This window comes from Pleurodeles waltl, chromosome 11 (genome assembly GCF_031143425.1).
Source record: "Pleurodeles waltl isolate 20211129_DDA chromosome 11, aPleWal1.hap1.20221129, whole genome shotgun sequence".
In the NCBI taxonomy this organism is placed as follows: Eukaryota; Metazoa; Chordata; class Amphibia; order Caudata; family Salamandridae; genus Pleurodeles; species Pleurodeles waltl.
In genome coordinates this window covers 340,257,092-340,273,849 of record NC_090450.1, presented here as the reverse complement: position 1 = coordinate 340,273,849, position 16,758 = coordinate 340,257,092, and the positions used below count along the sequence as shown (strand labels likewise).

Below are 16,758 nucleotides of genomic sequence, written 5' to 3'. Positions count from 1 at the left end.
AGGTGCATGCACCCTTTCACCACTGGTCACTGCACCAGGCCACTGTAAGTCACCCCTTTGGTAGGCCCTCATAGCCCAGAGGGGAGGGTGAGGGTCCCTGTGTGAGAGGGCACCCCTGCATGAGCAGACGTACCCTTACGAATTCCAGTTCCATTTTGCTTACCACACACCAGGCCAGCTTCCTACACTTTGTCTGGTTCTTTCCGTTTCCTTTTAGGAGGGGGCAACCCAGTTGGACCAATAGTTATATTTAAGGTTTTGAAATGAGAATTCTGGCCAACATAAGAGTTACTTCTGGGGATGAGGCCTGAGTTTCCTAAAGCCACCTCTTTGTTGGGAATAGTAGAATCACTTTTGGCATCTGTAGGAAGACTCAAGCCCTCCAGATCACCACTTGATGCAGAATGTAACTCCACAACTGAGAGTGAGTATTGCCTTTTCCCAGCATCAATCCTTTCCTCAATTATACCTATGCCATTATTTATCACCCCCCATCACTGAGGATAAATAGGTAGCTGTATTTTCCTTCACTGGGGGCGGTTGGGTTGGCCTTATTAACAATTGGTATATTTGCTTTCCTCTTCTCAATTTTCATGACAACAAACATTACCACAGCAGTCAGGAAAATACAGACTATTACTCTGAGTACCTTCAAATGTTCGCTTATGGCCTCAAACCAAAAGGGGTAGACCAGCATCTCCTGGGTGGCCAAACCCAGCTACGCAGAGCTTTCAGGATTGCATAGCTGGGGTTGGCCTAAAGGCCCGGCCTTCAGCCAGACCATGTGCTCAGCCTTTTATGGGGAAGCAAGCATCAACAGGGCATGGGCTCTTTGTGCAGCCAACCCTCGTTGCACACAGCTGAAGACTATGCGGTTGACAGCAGAGACTGGCCTCCAGGTTCTGCAGTCCACCCTCTTCAAACAGCCAACCACTGCAGCTGAAGATCTTCAGCTGTGTGCAGCAGTATTAGCAGTAGGGCCTGGTCTCTGGCCAGCCACTGCACACAACTCAACATGGGAAGCCAACACTCCAGTATTTAGCACTACACTATAGGGTTGGTAAAGGGCCTAGCCTCTGGACATTTTCTGGCCCCCACCTTACCTTATGTGGCTGATAAACCCCTGATGTGCATAGCCTTTGCCTATGCACTGCGGTGGGGGATGAGCTTGGTCTCATCACTTTGACTGCAGTCAGTCCCTGCCATCTTCCCTCACCCTCTCTCACACTCACCCCATTCAGCCAGCTCCCATGTATGACCATTGACCAAGCATAGTATGTATGCTCTAAATACTTTACTGTTTCATTTTATCCAAGATTTGCAGATACTTACTGTACTGGATTTGCAACTCCTAAGGCCCAAGCTGGACCTAGGGTATGTTGGGACCTGTGAAACCAGCAACAAAAATGATTTTTTAAATGATTATTTTAAGACCTTGCGAGGGATGTCATCCCTTTGTGGCCCTTCTTCATGAGCATGAAGGCCAGGTGCCAGGTACCAGGGCGGGTTCATCCTACCCCATTAGGCCCCACAATATGGTGCACTGTGTTAGGTAAATGTGGCCGCAAAAGAAATGTTTCAGTGTTGGCGAACCAATCAAAACGTGGAGGACACACAAACCGAGACCTAAATGTATTATTCCTTAATACACAAAGGAAGAAAAGTTCCCTTGTCCAATGGGGTTGCTCAACAACAGATTTATTTTTTGCTAAGAACCTGTCTCCTCATTGGTCAAATTATGTACTTATTAAATAATTATTTGATTATCTTCTCTCATCCCAGGACTTCACTGGTTACCTGCAGAAGCATGATAACATATTGACGGAGCTGGAGAAGGCCACTAAGCGACTAAAAAAACTGGAGTCAGTTTACAAGGAGTTTGAACTACAGAAGGTTTGCTACCTGCCACTCAACACATTTCTACTGAAGCCCATCCAAAGGCTTATGCACTATAAGCTGATCCTGGGAAGACTGTGCAGGCATTACCAAAAAGAGCACCAGGACTATGCTGACTGCATGGGTAAGCTCTGAAACGTATTTGGGAGAAAGAAGTTACTAATGCTACCCAGTTTACAGTAGTACTAACTAAAAACCCATCTCCTCTTTAGTAATCTTTGATATCCTTAACCTTAGAGCTATACTTGAGATGTATAGATTAAATTACTCTATAATGTGCATGCTAGGAGGCATTTTGATTTGATTTGTAGTTTGTGTTGCACCTAATGGTTGTGAAAATAAGTTCTCATTTGGGATCTGGATATCATTTTTTGCTTTTCAGACACATTGATAAAAAGTTGTTTTATCTGAACAAAAAATGGTCAACTCTAAGCTGCAACCCCTCTCAAATGCTAAAGTTATTAACTCCTGGTTCTCCCATATAGTTAAACCCTTATTTGGCTATTTGGGGTAGTTTGTGCCGGGGCTTCATAACGTTTTTTCCCCACAAAAGATATTTCCACCAAATTTGCATCCCTTTTTCCAACTTCCTGGGGATTCTAAGGGTACCCTACGTTTATGGATTCCCTAGGAGGGAACTACGAAAATTGCCAAAATACAGCTACATTTTCAGTTTTGTGACAAAAGTGTGCTCTGGATGACAGTGTCTGTTTTCTTTTCTAAGAATGGCATCAACAAACAGTTTGCTGTGCTAAAGTCACCATCTTCCCAGCTTTCAAGAACATGCAGAGATGAATCAAAAAAACTATTTTTTTACCACAGTTTTGGTATTTTTCAAAGAATTAGAAAGGTTTCCTTTTTTGGGATTTTCAACCTTGTGAGAAAACGGGGCTGATTGCAGAGGCCCCCTAACTTTTTGCTCCCATTTTTCACTTTTTGCTGGTTATTTCCTGACTCTGATGGTGCCCTGGGTACTGCTAACCAGTCCCAGGGCCTGTGCTCTGTGTAAAATCAGTATGCAAATTAGGCTAAGTATAATTGGCTAAGTCAACCTACCTATAAGTCCCAAGTATATGGTAGGGCATGTAGATTTAGGGACCCCAGCATAGATAGTGCACCCATAGGTGCACTGCTGAGGTGCCCATTGTCATTTTAAAGGCAGGCCTGCCTTGCTGGCTTCTTTTAAATTAAAGTTACATGCAAATTCGACTTTGGAATTAAAAGTAGTTCCAAAGCCTTAAACTACCTTATTTTTACGTATAAGTCACCCCTAAGGTGTGCCCTATGTGCCCCTAGGGCTGGGTGCCATGTAACTATAAGCAGGGACCTTATACAAATAGTTTTAGAAGCTCTGGTGAGGTAAAACAGCCAAATTTGTTTTTTCCTCATTGTAGTGAATGGCATCAATAGGCTAGAATGGGGAGACTTTATTTTAATTATAAAAATCCCCTTAAGTAACAGATACTACAAGTTTGGTATCAAATTAATTGTTATAATAAATCCCACAACTTCCAGTTGTTGGATTCAATATAACTTGTTCAGGTAACGAGTTTAAAACGTTACCTGAAAAGTTGCCAACTTCAGCCCTGCATTGTTTTTGCTGCTTTGCTCTGTTTGGCCAGCCTCTGGCAGCCTGGTTAGGCTGCTTTGATTAGGTGTGAAGTGGCCTGGCTCCACAGTAAGAGATGTGCCTGGGGGAGGAGATCTCCCCCCAGCAGATGGGGAAGCGGGAAGGGGGAGGGCTGCCAAACTGGTCTTCAAAGGTAGGAAAGGACATTTGGAGCAACCCAGCAACACCCTCACATCCTGCAAACCCAGACAATTAGGTGCCCACTTGATTAGATTAGGAGAGGGCAGGAGAGGGGTGTGTTTAGGATTTTTAGCCACACCAGTGGGTGGGCTCAGCCAGATGTAACCTCCAAAAATCACTTTCAGCCATGATGGATTTTTGAGGAATGTTGCTCCCTGGGATTGATTTTTGCCACACTTCTCAGGAAGGGGTTATCACAGGGGGAAGGACCCTGCCCCTGATTGGAGAACCAGGACCCCCCCACCCCCTGGAGCAAGGATAAAACTGGCAGACCTGCACCCACACCTCATTTCCCTACCAGATCCCTACCAGGAAGAACTACAAAAGAAGGACTGCCCTGCTGGACCCCCTGACCTGCACCTGGACACTGTACTCTGGAGGGCTGCACCAGCTACACACTTGGGCTTCACCATAAGAAGGAATTTGCCTGACTTCCACTGGTTCAAGGATGGACCCCCTGTTTGCTACAGGTGAAAACTTGCTAACCAGAGTCCCCTGCACCAACTCCTGAAGAAACCAACCAGCTGACCACTGTCCAGTGGCCAAAAAAGGAGTTTGCGCCAGGTGCATTCTGGGAGTTATGGTCCACACCCCCCAAGGAGCATCTCAGAGCTTCTGGAACCTTGGGGTGAACTGTGGCCCTCATAAGAACCTTAGAAGAAAAACATCTGGAAGAAGATCCAGAAGTTTGGAGAAGTTTTGAAAAAAAGCTCCATAGAGGGATCAACCTTCCGCGGCAACTCTAGCTGGTTTGCCTCAACCGCAACCCGGCCTGACTTGCAGGTTCGTCCCGGTGAAGAAAATCTCCAAAAAATGACTACGTTCGTACGTAGGAAGTTGACCGGGACCTCTCAGGCAGTGTATCCGAAGAGGGCTCCAAGGACATCCGATCAAGATTCAAGTTTGCCCTGGTCGAAGGATTTTCACCTCGAAAAAACGACTAAGTCCGAAGGTAAAAATCTCCACCGAGGGCTCCCGCGACGCGTTTCCCAAGAGGAGTTCCAGGAGGTCGGATCGGTCGGGCAGGTTCGTCCCGCTGTAGAAAATCTCCTGAAAAACGACTAAGTCCTAAGGTAAACTTTTGACCGAGGTCTCCCACAAGCTGTAGCCGGGCCGGGCTCCTCCGTGGTCGCCCTTAAACTTTGACTTTGCCTCAGTCGAGGTACGACCAGATGTCCAGATTGGCACTTTTTGTTTCTATGTGCTAGAAAACAATAATTCTTTAAAAATTAATATCTCTGGTTCCCCTTATCCGATTTTATTTGTTTTAGTGTCATTTTAAAGCTAAAAATATTTACCATGTTTATAAATTGATTTTGGATTTTTCAACTGTTTCCTGTGTTTTATTTAATTACTGTTTGTGATATTTGAATGTCTTTCGCTTTGTCTCCTAAGTTAAGCCTTGTCACTCGTTGCCAAGCTACCAAAGGTTGAGCTGGGTTTAATTTACTGAGACCTAGCTGGACCTAAGTGGAGGTTCGTGGCCTATTGCTAAGTGTAGGTACTTACCTGCCCTTACCAATAACCCATTTCCCAACACCTACTTCCAGTTTGTGGTGTAAATCCACTGATAAGCCAGAAAAGCTATAGATTTCTGAAAAGTAGACACAATTCTGCGTTCTGTAAGGCATCATATGTGTAGATCGCACAAAGTTTTCCCAAAGAAACTAACTGATGAAATAAAGAGAATCAGTTAGGGTAAAATGCCGATTTGTGAGAATGTTTTCATTTGTACAACTTTGTCACAATGGCCGATTTACAAATGCATTATACTATTACGTTCACAAAACTGTTGTGGTTATGGGGATGTATAGGGTACGGTTGTCCAAGAACCCGAGGTACTCAAAGCCAACAACTGAGATGCACATTACTATGGTTTTTCATTCTGGACCAAGTATAGACCAACTCATATGGCAAAATATGAAGAGTGAAAAATGAGTATCAAATAAACCTCTGGGTTTGTGAAATGGGCATACAATATGGACTTTAGGAGCAGTGGTTATTTGTACAACTATAAATTTGTGGGTTTAGATACTAGCATGTGATTCAGAGGGCATTTTTCGAAATGTCTTTTTTACACACTGGCTTACATTAGAAAGACACAAATGCAGCAAAATCATATTGGTAATAACATATGTTACGCTATTCCATGTTCCCACGTGTGTTTGATAAAAATGGTACATTGTGTGTGAGGAGGCCTACTGCCGACAACATAAAAAGGGTCAAAATGCAACATGGACATAACACATTTTCCCACTAAAAACGGAACCTTTTTTCCCAAATGTTGATTTTGGGCCCTAGTTGAGCCAGCACTTAGTGAAACCTAGCAAACTTGTACTTTTTTTTGAAAAACTAGACACCTGGGGGAATCCAGGGTGGGGGTGACTTGCATGGCTCACTTTAGGTTTCTTACCCAGAATACCATACAAACCTCAAACTTTGACTAAAAAAGACACATTTTCCTCACATTTCTGTGGTGGAAAGTTCTGCCATCTGTGAAGAGCGACAAATGTCCTTCCACCTAGCATTCCTCCATAAAAATGGTGCCTCACTTGTGTGAGTAGGCTTAGTGCCTACGGCTAGAGAGGGCCCAAAACGCAACATAGACGCATCACACCTTTCTACTGAAAATTCCCCCTACTTGTTTGCAATGCCGGTAGTGATAGATTTTGGGCCCTAGCTTAGCTGGCATCTAGGGAAATCTAGCAAACCTGTGCATTTTTCTAAAACTAGGCATCTAGTGAAATCCAGGGTGGGGTGACTTGCCTAGCTTTCACCTGTTTTTTTTACCCAGAATGCCTTGAAAATCTCAAACTTTGACTAAAACACATTTTCCTCTTATTTCTGTGATGAGATGTTCTGGAATCTGTCAGTAACCACAAACTTCCTTCCACTCACCATTTTCCCAAGTCCCCTAATAAAAATGGTACCTCACTTGTGTGGGTAGGCTTAGTGCCCATAACAGGAAGGGGCCTAAAATGAAACATGGACACATCACTTTTTTCAACTCAAAAGTACACTTTTTTTTTGCAAAGTACGTACCTGTGGATTTTGGGCCTCAGCTCATCCGGCACCTAGGGACACCTTGCAAACCTGCATATTTTTTTTAAAACTTTACCCCTGGGGTATTCCAAGGAAAGATGACTGGTGTGCTCCCATTAGCTTTATTTTACCCAAAATCCCTTGCAAACCTCAAACTTTGACTTACAAACACATGGTCGATGACATGTATGCCTGAAGTTGCACATGCTTTGCATAGTACTGCCATCTAGTGTTGGGTCCAGAGTGGTGTAAGTTGTTTTTCTTTGAAAAAGTGTTCTGAGTCACAGGATCGAGTGACTCCTCCTCTCGGTGACAGTGTACATGGGCATCAACTTGGTGGTGTTCCACCAATACAGAGAACGATGAGTATGATGGTCTAACAACACTAGAACCTGTACATTTTTTTTTAAAACTAGACACCTTAGGGGAATCCAGGGTGGGGTGACTTGTATGGCTCACCTTAGATTTCTTACCCAGAATACCTTGCAAACCTCAACTTTGACTAAAAAAGATAAATGTTCCTCTTTCCAAGGGCAACACTGTAAGGATGAACTGGCCAGGGATATTTTCTTACGCTTTTTCACATCTCACTCTCATTCCATTTCTGCTTTGAAGGAACAGGCAAACGTCACTCACTGTGATCCTTGTGGCTTCCACTTGGGCATGTCAGGCATGGTTTATCACTCTTCTAGACCTATCAGTAGTCCCCACAAGAAGCTTCCCAACAGGCCAGACCTTCTCACTCATAATCAAGGACAAATCAGACATACAGACCCCAAGTCACTCAACCTTGCAATATGGCTCATGAGGTCATAGAGGTTGGTTTCTTAGGATTGCCTGCAGAATGTATGAACATTCTCAGGGAAGCCCATAGACCCACAACTAGAGCCTGTTATGCTGCAAAATGGAAACGTTTTATTTTCTACTGTCAATCCAAGCATATTGCCCCAATTAAAGCTACTGTTCAAGAGATCATTTATTTGCTCCACTTACATAAAGCAAATCTAGGTTACACTTCCATTCACCTACGTCTTGCAGCTATTGCTGCATATCGACAGAACAGACAGCGTCTTTCTTTGTTCAGAATCCTAGTTATTAAGGCTTTCATGGAAGGCCTTAAAAGGGTGATTCCGCCCAGGGTACCCCCATACCATTCTGGAACCTCAACAGTGTGCTCACCAGGCTCAAGGACTCTCCTTTTGAGCCACTTCATTCATGTCCTCTTCAGTACCTTTATTGGAAGGTAGCTTTCTTATTTGCCATCACTTCACTCGTGTGTCAGTGAGCTCCGTGCACTAACCTTGACAGAAGCTTTCTTCCAGATTCATAGAGACAAGGTAGTCCTTTGCACAAACCCGAAGTTCCTTCCTAAAATGGTATCACAATTCCATATAAACCAATCCATTAAGCTACCAGTCTTCTTTCTGCAAACTGACTCTGTTGCAGAAAGACCTCTCCACACTCTAGATGTTAAAAGAGCACTCATGTTTTACACAGGCAGAAGCAAAGAGTTAAGGAGAACTAAACGGCTCTTTGTAGCATTTTCACTACGTCACAAAGGCAGTCCAATATCCAAAACTGGCATAGATAGATGGCTAGTTAAATGTATACAGACTTGTTATGCTAAAGCAAAGAAACTGTTATCCCTAGAGAACATTCTACTAGGAAAAAAAGGTGCGATTATCGCCTTTCTTGGAAATATCCATGTAGCTGACATTTGTAAGGCAGCTACATGGTCTACACAACACACATTCACAAAACGTTACTATGTGGATGTGCTAGCACATCAGCAAGCCAATGTAGGTCAAGCTACGAACACTTTTCCAGTCAACTGCAACTTCCACAAGCTAGCCACTGTTTTTACAGAGGGACTGCTTTACAGTCTATGCAGAGCATGTGTACCTATCTACAGCCACACGTCATCAAATGGAAAATGTTACTTACCCAGTACTCCCCAGATGGCATGGCCGTTGCAGTTGCATTATATGTGATATATATATATATATTTATATATATATATATATATATATATATATATATATATATATATATAATGCAGTTACATTTGCATGGACATCTCTTTCTCTATACTTTTCTTAGACTCCTTTCACAACCACCTGTGGGAAAACAGTTTAACACAGGAGTTGATGCTCATGCGCACTATCACAGAGAGGAGGAATCACTTGATCGCTTGCCTAAGAACACTTCTTCGAAGAAAAACAACTTGCACCATTCTGGACTCAACACTAGATGGAAATAGTATGCAGAGCAAGTGAATCTACAGCACTACACATCACAAACAGATGCTTACTGGGTAAGTAACATTTTCCTTTCCTCACTTTTCTGTGATGGAAAGTTCTGGATCCTGTGGGTAGCCATAAACTTTCTTACACCTAGCATTCCCCCAAGTCTTTTGAGAAAAACGGTACCTCACTTGTGCGGGTAGGCGAAGTTCCTGGAGAGGAGAGCCCAAAATGCAACATTGACACGTCACATTTTTCCACTTGGAACCAATCTTTTTTTTTTTTTTTTTGTGCAAAGTGTGTAGCTGTGGCTTTTGGGCCATAGCTCAGCTGGCACCTAGGGAAACCTGGCGAACCTGCACATCTCTGAATACTGGACACCTAGGGGAATCCAGTGTGGGGTGTCTTGTGTGGCTCACATCAGTTTCTTTTTACCAAGAAAACCTTGCTAAACATAAACTTTAACTAAAACACATTTTCCTCACATTTCTTCAATCTGTGGAGAGCTACACATTTTGTACCACCTAGAGTTAACACACATCTTCTGATAACAACAGTACCCCGCTTGTGTGAGTGAGCCAAAAGATGACCACGCAAAAGACCCTAAACCTGTATGTGGAGGGATCAGTGATAGGGGTAGATCCTGTATTTGGGGCCATGTTGGTCGGCCACACATAGAAACCTACTGGTCAAAGACATTTAGGAAGACAAGACACTGAGGGGATTCCACAGTGGTGTGGCTTGCAAGATTCCCACAATGTTTTCTTACTCACAGTACCCTTGAAACCTCAAACTTTGGGTAAAATCACACATTTTCCTTACATTCCCGGTGTAGAAACTGCCAGGATCAAGAGAAAACTACAAAATACCTACCACCCAGCATTCCTAATTTGTCCCGATTAAAAACTAGTACCTGCAACTGGAACGGATCAAACCAAGGTCAATGAGACTTTCACTGTGGGACTTCCTTTGGTGCTGTATTTCAAATGCCTGTTGGTTCCTTCTGCTGCTTATGCCTAGACTCTTCTGTCTTTGAGCTTGTCATAGGTATGACACTGAACCCCTCCAGCTCTTCTGCTTTTTCTTTTGTAAAAAAGAAACCAATAAAACTATTTAAAAAAACAAGTATGTGAGAGGTAAGTGATGATAGGTCACTCCCTGCCCAGTAGATGCAGACAAGTAAGCACAGATATAGCAATCATGCACATGCATGACTCTCGAGTGTTCATGCAATAGATTAAAAAAATATATCATTGGTGTAGTTTCCTTGGAAACTATCATTGTGTAAAATGATCATATTAAATCTATCCTGTCTACCTAACTGAGTTGCATTAGGCATAGTTAACGGAAGCATGCTCAACAGGAAAGTTCAAGCCTACTAATAGACAGATCATGAAAGGCTGACAGCATCCACTGAAATTAGTATCACTGTAAGTGTTTTTGGTGTGTGGTGTAGCTATTTTAACCATGTTTTAGATATGTTGTTTTAAGCTAACCAGGCCTGCCGTTGTGCTTTTTCATCCAGTTACATTTTATTCAGCATTGCTGTATTTTTCTACCAATAGCCACATTTACGGTGCTGTTTTATTTTCTTTATCTCATTGTACTTTCACCTAGGAAAGCATCACGTTCTTAGTAGGACATTTATTTCACTTAGTTCTTTCTCCAACGCTACAGTCAGATAGGGTTGCTGACAAACGTGGTATGCTGTGTCTGCAACATTCACAGAAAACACATACTCATACATGGGGACTAGTTATTAGAATGTCAGCTGTTTTATTTAAAAAACACCCATTTGTCCTAGATACATTAGAGGGAGATTCCAGCCAGATGACCACGATTGTATGCTGATTGCAGATTGCTTTGCTGCAGCCACTTGCTTAGACGGCCAGACCCATGACCCGCATGGGGACGGTGTCTCTCTAGACTACAGGCTTCTTCCAGGTATAAGGGATGATGTACGCCCAGAGGGGAAACCCGAAGGGCAGATTAGGCTTATTACGCTGTGCTCAAAGATAGTCTAGGTAGGAGAAATATATATCACTCCTAGTGATAGTTTGGTAGGACTGTTCTTGTGTTTTACTCTGTTAGTCACCTGCTTGTTTTTATTGTGTTTTATCATCCTAGTTATTGCAATACATTCCTTTTCATCTAAGATGCAGTCACTTCAATAAATCGTTACTGAACTATAGTCTGCCTCTGTTGTCTTTGCCTGTGTGAGACATTTTGGTAACCAAGAGAAAGGGATGGGATCTAATCGACCACGATTCCCCTGAGGAGTTTTTCTTGTCATGCGCCCAGTTGCCACAATCATCTCCGCCAGAGATGAGGCTCTGTTAGTTAGCCGGAGTACCCGAAGTAGGCCGACAGGTGTCCTGTGGTATGGAATCGTACTTAGTACCCACAATCCATGTGATCCTGTCTCCCAAATCAAGTAGCCTCATTAGCATAATGAGAACATACACGACAGGTGAATTAGACACTATGGTTTCTCTGGAGTCGGAATTCAGAGAACACATATCAAGCTAAACCCACATTTTCTTGTTGTCTTTTACTTGTGCAGCTAGCCAAAACGAGTGATTGAAAGATGGGTGTGTGAGTTTGATTATCTTCAGAAGTTAGTCATAAGCCTACATCTGCTTCTTCTAAAATGACTACCCTACTCTTCTACTGGAGCCTGGGTCCTCAGAAGTGTCTAAGTTTCAGAATAGTTTCATGTCATTTGTAACAGCTCACTTGGATTGAAGTAAAAAATCAGTCAGTCTGCACTGTGGTAGCCAATTATTGGAGGTTTTTCAAGCACTTTTCATTAACCCTCAGTTTCATGGGAACTTAAGTCATGTCCACGCTTGGCAAAGCATGTGTATTCAGGTGTAGAGTACCTTCCACTAGGCACTGGTGTTCTTTTTGATCTCCTAATCACTGGCTGTTTGTCCTCACTGTCACCTTTCTCATTTGTCTCTGTTTTTTTGTTGATTGTTTCTGGAATGCACTTTTCTGATATTACCGCTGTCGTTCTCTCAGCCTTCCTTGGCCACCTTTCTCTTCTCAACTTCCCTCTGGCATCACACGTGGCCCTTCTTCAGGATTCAAGCTGTTGTGTACAGTTTCTTCAACTTGACTCACTATGGCTACTCCTGGCTCATTAACCACAGGTTCAGTGCTTGTCTCAGGTTGACTTAGAGACACTTGGGCACACTCTTCTCCTCCCCTCTGCTCCTTCAAGGCACACTGGTGTTTTACTTCAAATTAATGGTTGTAGTCACCCCCTCTTCACCAGCTTTTCTCACTCTTCGAGTGTGAGAAGCATGTCCCTGTTTGGAAGACTACCACATTTCACAGCAGTGTTGATCACCAGGATGACTTGAAAGGGGCCACAGCATGTGGATGCAACACACTTTGGTGAGCCAGGACTTCAACGGCCTGTTTATCTTTTCAACAATATCTGATGCTTCAAGCCTGTAGCTACAATGAAATCTCTGATGCACAATGAGGTCTACACGCAGTATCCTAATCACTTCATTATTAAAATGAATTACACAATCTGACTTCAAAGAAACTGGAAGGGCAAACTAAGGGACCACATCCCTCAACACTATATTCGCTACAATGAGACAGTCATTTCTCCTGGTTGGGTACGCTTCCACCCAACAGGAAACTATACACGCCTATACTAATATGTATTGGAGCCCATTGCAGAGGAGCATTTCAACAAAATCATGTTGCATGTGACTCAGGGGCCACCGGTTCTTTTCATGACTCAAAGTTACTGTGATCCTCCTGCTTGCATTTATCTGCTGACAGGTGACACATCATTGACATAGATTCTCAGCAACAGCATATAAATAGGGATTGAACCAGTGCACTTTAAACCAACACACCATCGCATGCCTCCCTATGTGGGTTGTGCAGTGAGAATGCCTGGCCATAGCAGATGGCACACGGCAAGACAGGTCCTCCAACTTTTGAAACCCAAATCTCATCCTGATTCTTAAATCACCCTGCTGCGACTCACCCCTCCTGTTCACGTTTACAGGATTTCTTCCTGCATCTTCTTGACTTAGGGCCAGATGTACGAAAGGATTTTACCCATTCTGTGTCTATGGGAAAAAGCTTTCGTACATATGGCCCCAAGTCCCACATACCAGCAACAGTCAACAAGAGGCTTGTGACAACATCCTAAGAGTGTAGTATCTGGTTACTTCATCCACGTAGTAGTTACCAGAGTTCACAAAATAACAGCTGCTCCTGTGTGCTGCACATTTTACAGCCACTCAATCAATCAATCCATCTGGATTTGTATAGCGCTGCTAATCACCTGAGAGTGTAAGCTGGTCCCTGGTTGTGGAGGGCCTTGAATCTGTGGATCAACATCTTGAACTGGCATTGCTCAGAATGGGAAGCCAGTGGAGCTTCTTGATTTGTGGGTGATGTGGGTCCATTAAAGGAGGTCTAATATCAGTCTGGCCACTGAGTTATGTATTGTTTGTAGTCTCTTGAGGAGGTGGGTGATGATTCCTACATAGAGGGCATTGGTGCAAGGGCTTGTGTGACGGTCTGTCAAGTGTTGATGGGGAACCACTTAAAGATTTTGCTGAGTATGTAAAGGGTGAGGAAGCAGGCAGACAAAGCCGCGTTGATCTGTCTTTTCATGGTGAGCTTACTGTTCAGGATGATGCCAACGTTGCAGGCTTCTTCGGTCAGCATGGGTGAGGGACCTAGCTCGGAAGCCCAATCCTGTTTTATTTGGCAACTGTAGGGACTCAAGCAGATGCATAACATAATACCCGTTTAGGATGGAGAGCCAGAGGAAGTCATGAAACCCCTTTGGGACAACTGTCCGATAACATGGACCACGCCAAAACCATTCCGGCTACCAGTGTAAATAGTCATTCTCAGATTATTATAAGCTTAACAGGCTCTAGTAAAAGCAATCATTTTGCCCCCCCTGTGCAGAGGTTAGTTACATTACACAAATAGGAGGCTTCCACCACACCCTCTAGTTGCATGTGGCATAGATTGGTTTTAAAATTCCACTTTCATCTTTCAAACATGAGCTGTCCACAAACAACATATAATCGGGTTGTTCCAGATGAGCATCTTGAATGCCAGATTTTGGATTGGTACACAGTTCTGTGAAATCAAGACAATTGTGGTCGACCCTGTCATCATTCTCATCAGTCACAGGTAAAGGTAACAGTGTGGCAGAATTGAGACCAGAGCATCTCTGCAGAGTGATGTTCTTCGCAGCGAGGATAACCAGCTCAAAACGGGTCAACCTACTGTTAATCATGCTTTATTTTTGAGTGGAGGTGAGCAAGATGTTAACAGAATGGGGGACCATAACCATAAAGGGATAGCCCATGACAATCCCTTCACACTGCTGAATCGTCACACCAACTACGGCCACTGCCTTTAGACTACACAGCAGTACTGCAGCTACTGGGTGAAGAATGGTGCAGAAAGAGGTGAAAGGGAAATTAGAGTTGTCATGGATCTGTGTAAAAACAGATTGGGAGCTCCCATCCCTTTACCTGAAGTATAAAACAAAATCTTTTTCACAGTCAGGCACTTGTAAAACTGAGCGCCAGAGAGACTTTCAGCTTGAGAAAGGCATGCATGCATTCTTTGTCCCATAGTAGCGGCTTAGACACATCTTTGTGGGTAGATCTCTGTCGAGGCATTACCACTATTCAGGAATTCACCAGGGACAGTAGCCCGCCATTCCCAGAAACACCCTGACTTCACTTTGTGCTGTAGGAGGGTTCTTTTTCAGTTTGGCACAGATTCTCTCTTGAGACACCTTTCTAACTCCTTTCTCAAAAAGGAGTCCTAAATACAGGACTTCTTTCTGAGAATACTGCAATTTGCCTGGAGACATTTTATGTCCATTCTTGACCACATGATTTAACCGGGCAGTGGTGTCTTGTCTACATGCTTCTTGGATTGTCAACGCCACAAACTGTTTGGTGATGTACTGAACAAGGACTGAATTGCACAGCAAGTTCAGGGTCTCCAGATTCTATTTAAGTGTCTGATTGAAGATCAAGGGGCTTTCTCTGTACCCCAATGGGACTCAGCACCATGCCAGTACTTTATTTTGTAAATTGAATTCAAAGATGAACTGACTGTGCTTGTGCAAATGAATGGAAAAGAATGCTTGGAAAAATTTGATGAACATGAACCATTCAGCATCGCAGGCTATTTGGAACAGTATCACAGCGGGATTCAGTACCACAGGAAATCATGGGCTAAAAATATTATTGACCTTTCACAGGTCTGAAACAGTTTTACATTTATTATGTGGTTTCTGCAAGCCCATGATAGGAAAATTGCAGGGATTTCCTACTATGTCTTTTAAGATGCTTTCCTTTAACATGGACTCAATTACGGGGTAATTACAGCCACCGCCTCTGGTGAGAGATTGCACTGGGGAGTTTGGTGATACTCTGCTTTCTGTTTGATTGTTATTCTTACAGGTTCAACATTTTTGGTCAGGCCAAGATCTTTGCCAGTGTGATCCCAGACTACCTCCTTCAAAGAGTTCTGAAAGTCAGGGAGTAAGTATTCCTTTGTGAAAACCAGAAATAAGCCAACGACTGACGTTTGTGTGCTCGGTTTAAAGTCTGCATGTCTGCATCCTTGTGTGTTTAGAGCTCAAAACCATTTTGTGCGCAGTAGATCCCACAGTTTAATTTGCATAGCTATTTCCTGCCTAATAGAATGACTAACTGGACTTGAATCACGTATTACAAGCTGATGGTCCTCTTCAAGGGTGCCTATCTTGTTGGGGACTTAAGCTGATAAAAGATTCTCAATCTGCTTTTAGAAATGCCTACAATGTGAACTTGTTTTCCTGAAAGGGATAGTTTTCAGACCTCTACATTTCTTACAGTAGTTCGGGTAGCTCTAGTGTTGATACGAAACAACACGGGGTGGCCATTCACCACTCCATCTATGTATGTGGCTTTCTGGTCTACCTCAAAGGCTGTACAACAGATGCAGTCTGCCTCCTCTCTCAGGCACAGTCATTATGATTGAACAAAATCTGGATCTCCAAAACTGTTGAAGACTGGGGACTATTAGAAACTGCCTGAATTTCTTAAAGGGGTTTTCTGAACTCTAAGGTTCACATTCATGTTAAACCTTGGGCTGTTCTTATCGTTTGATTAATAGAGCTTAGTACATATTAGGTTTCAGAAGTATTTTCAGATTCTGAATTGGTACCATGTTCTAATTATGCACTTGACCATCAATTTGTGTTTGAGTTGGATTCAACCTACATACCCGTTTCTAGTAGCCCACCCTGTTACAATATTGACATGGAGTATCCTTTTTTACCATAACTATGTTACATCCCTAAATTCGGGTCAAGGGGCATTCCTCGTTCTCTACCCAGGGGAACACTGTTCCCCTTCTGCATCACCTGACCACGGCCTTGATAACCAACTCCCTGCATTCCTGCACCACCACTAGGGACCATAACCAGAGTTTGCCAAATACAGCCCATTTTGAAATCCTTTTTGTGCTAACTTTTTCTGAGCCAACCTAAATTTCTCTTAGATCTTTTTCTGTCTTGCTTCCAAAGTGTCACTGCGGTACTTCGCATAATGCAATATTTCGTCCAAAGGCTTAGATTGCCAACAAATCACAGTCTGCTGAATGTGCGACCTTATCTCAGAGTGCAAACCAAGAATGATTAAGAGACACAATTTACAAGATTTCCCCTTCCAAGATTTTTGATACCACTATGCTGATGATAAGCTT

At 43.2% G+C, this 16,758-nt stretch overlaps 1 protein-coding gene across 3 annotated transcripts in view; it reads left to right on the top strand.

The window, feature by feature from the left end:
- Positions 1-16,758, top strand: part of FARP2 (FERM, ARH/RhoGEF and pleckstrin domain protein 2) — a 1,575,889-nt gene that overhangs the window by 1,197,706 nt on the left and 361,425 nt on the right. For all 3 annotated transcript variants that reach the window (XM_069213633.1, XM_069213634.1, XM_069213632.1), the window contains exon 18: positions 1,783-2,020. In XM_069213633.1, coding sequence (XP_069069734.1) covers positions 1,783-2,020 — 238 coding nt within the window. The remainder of the gene's footprint in view (positions 1-1,782; positions 2,021-16,758) is intronic.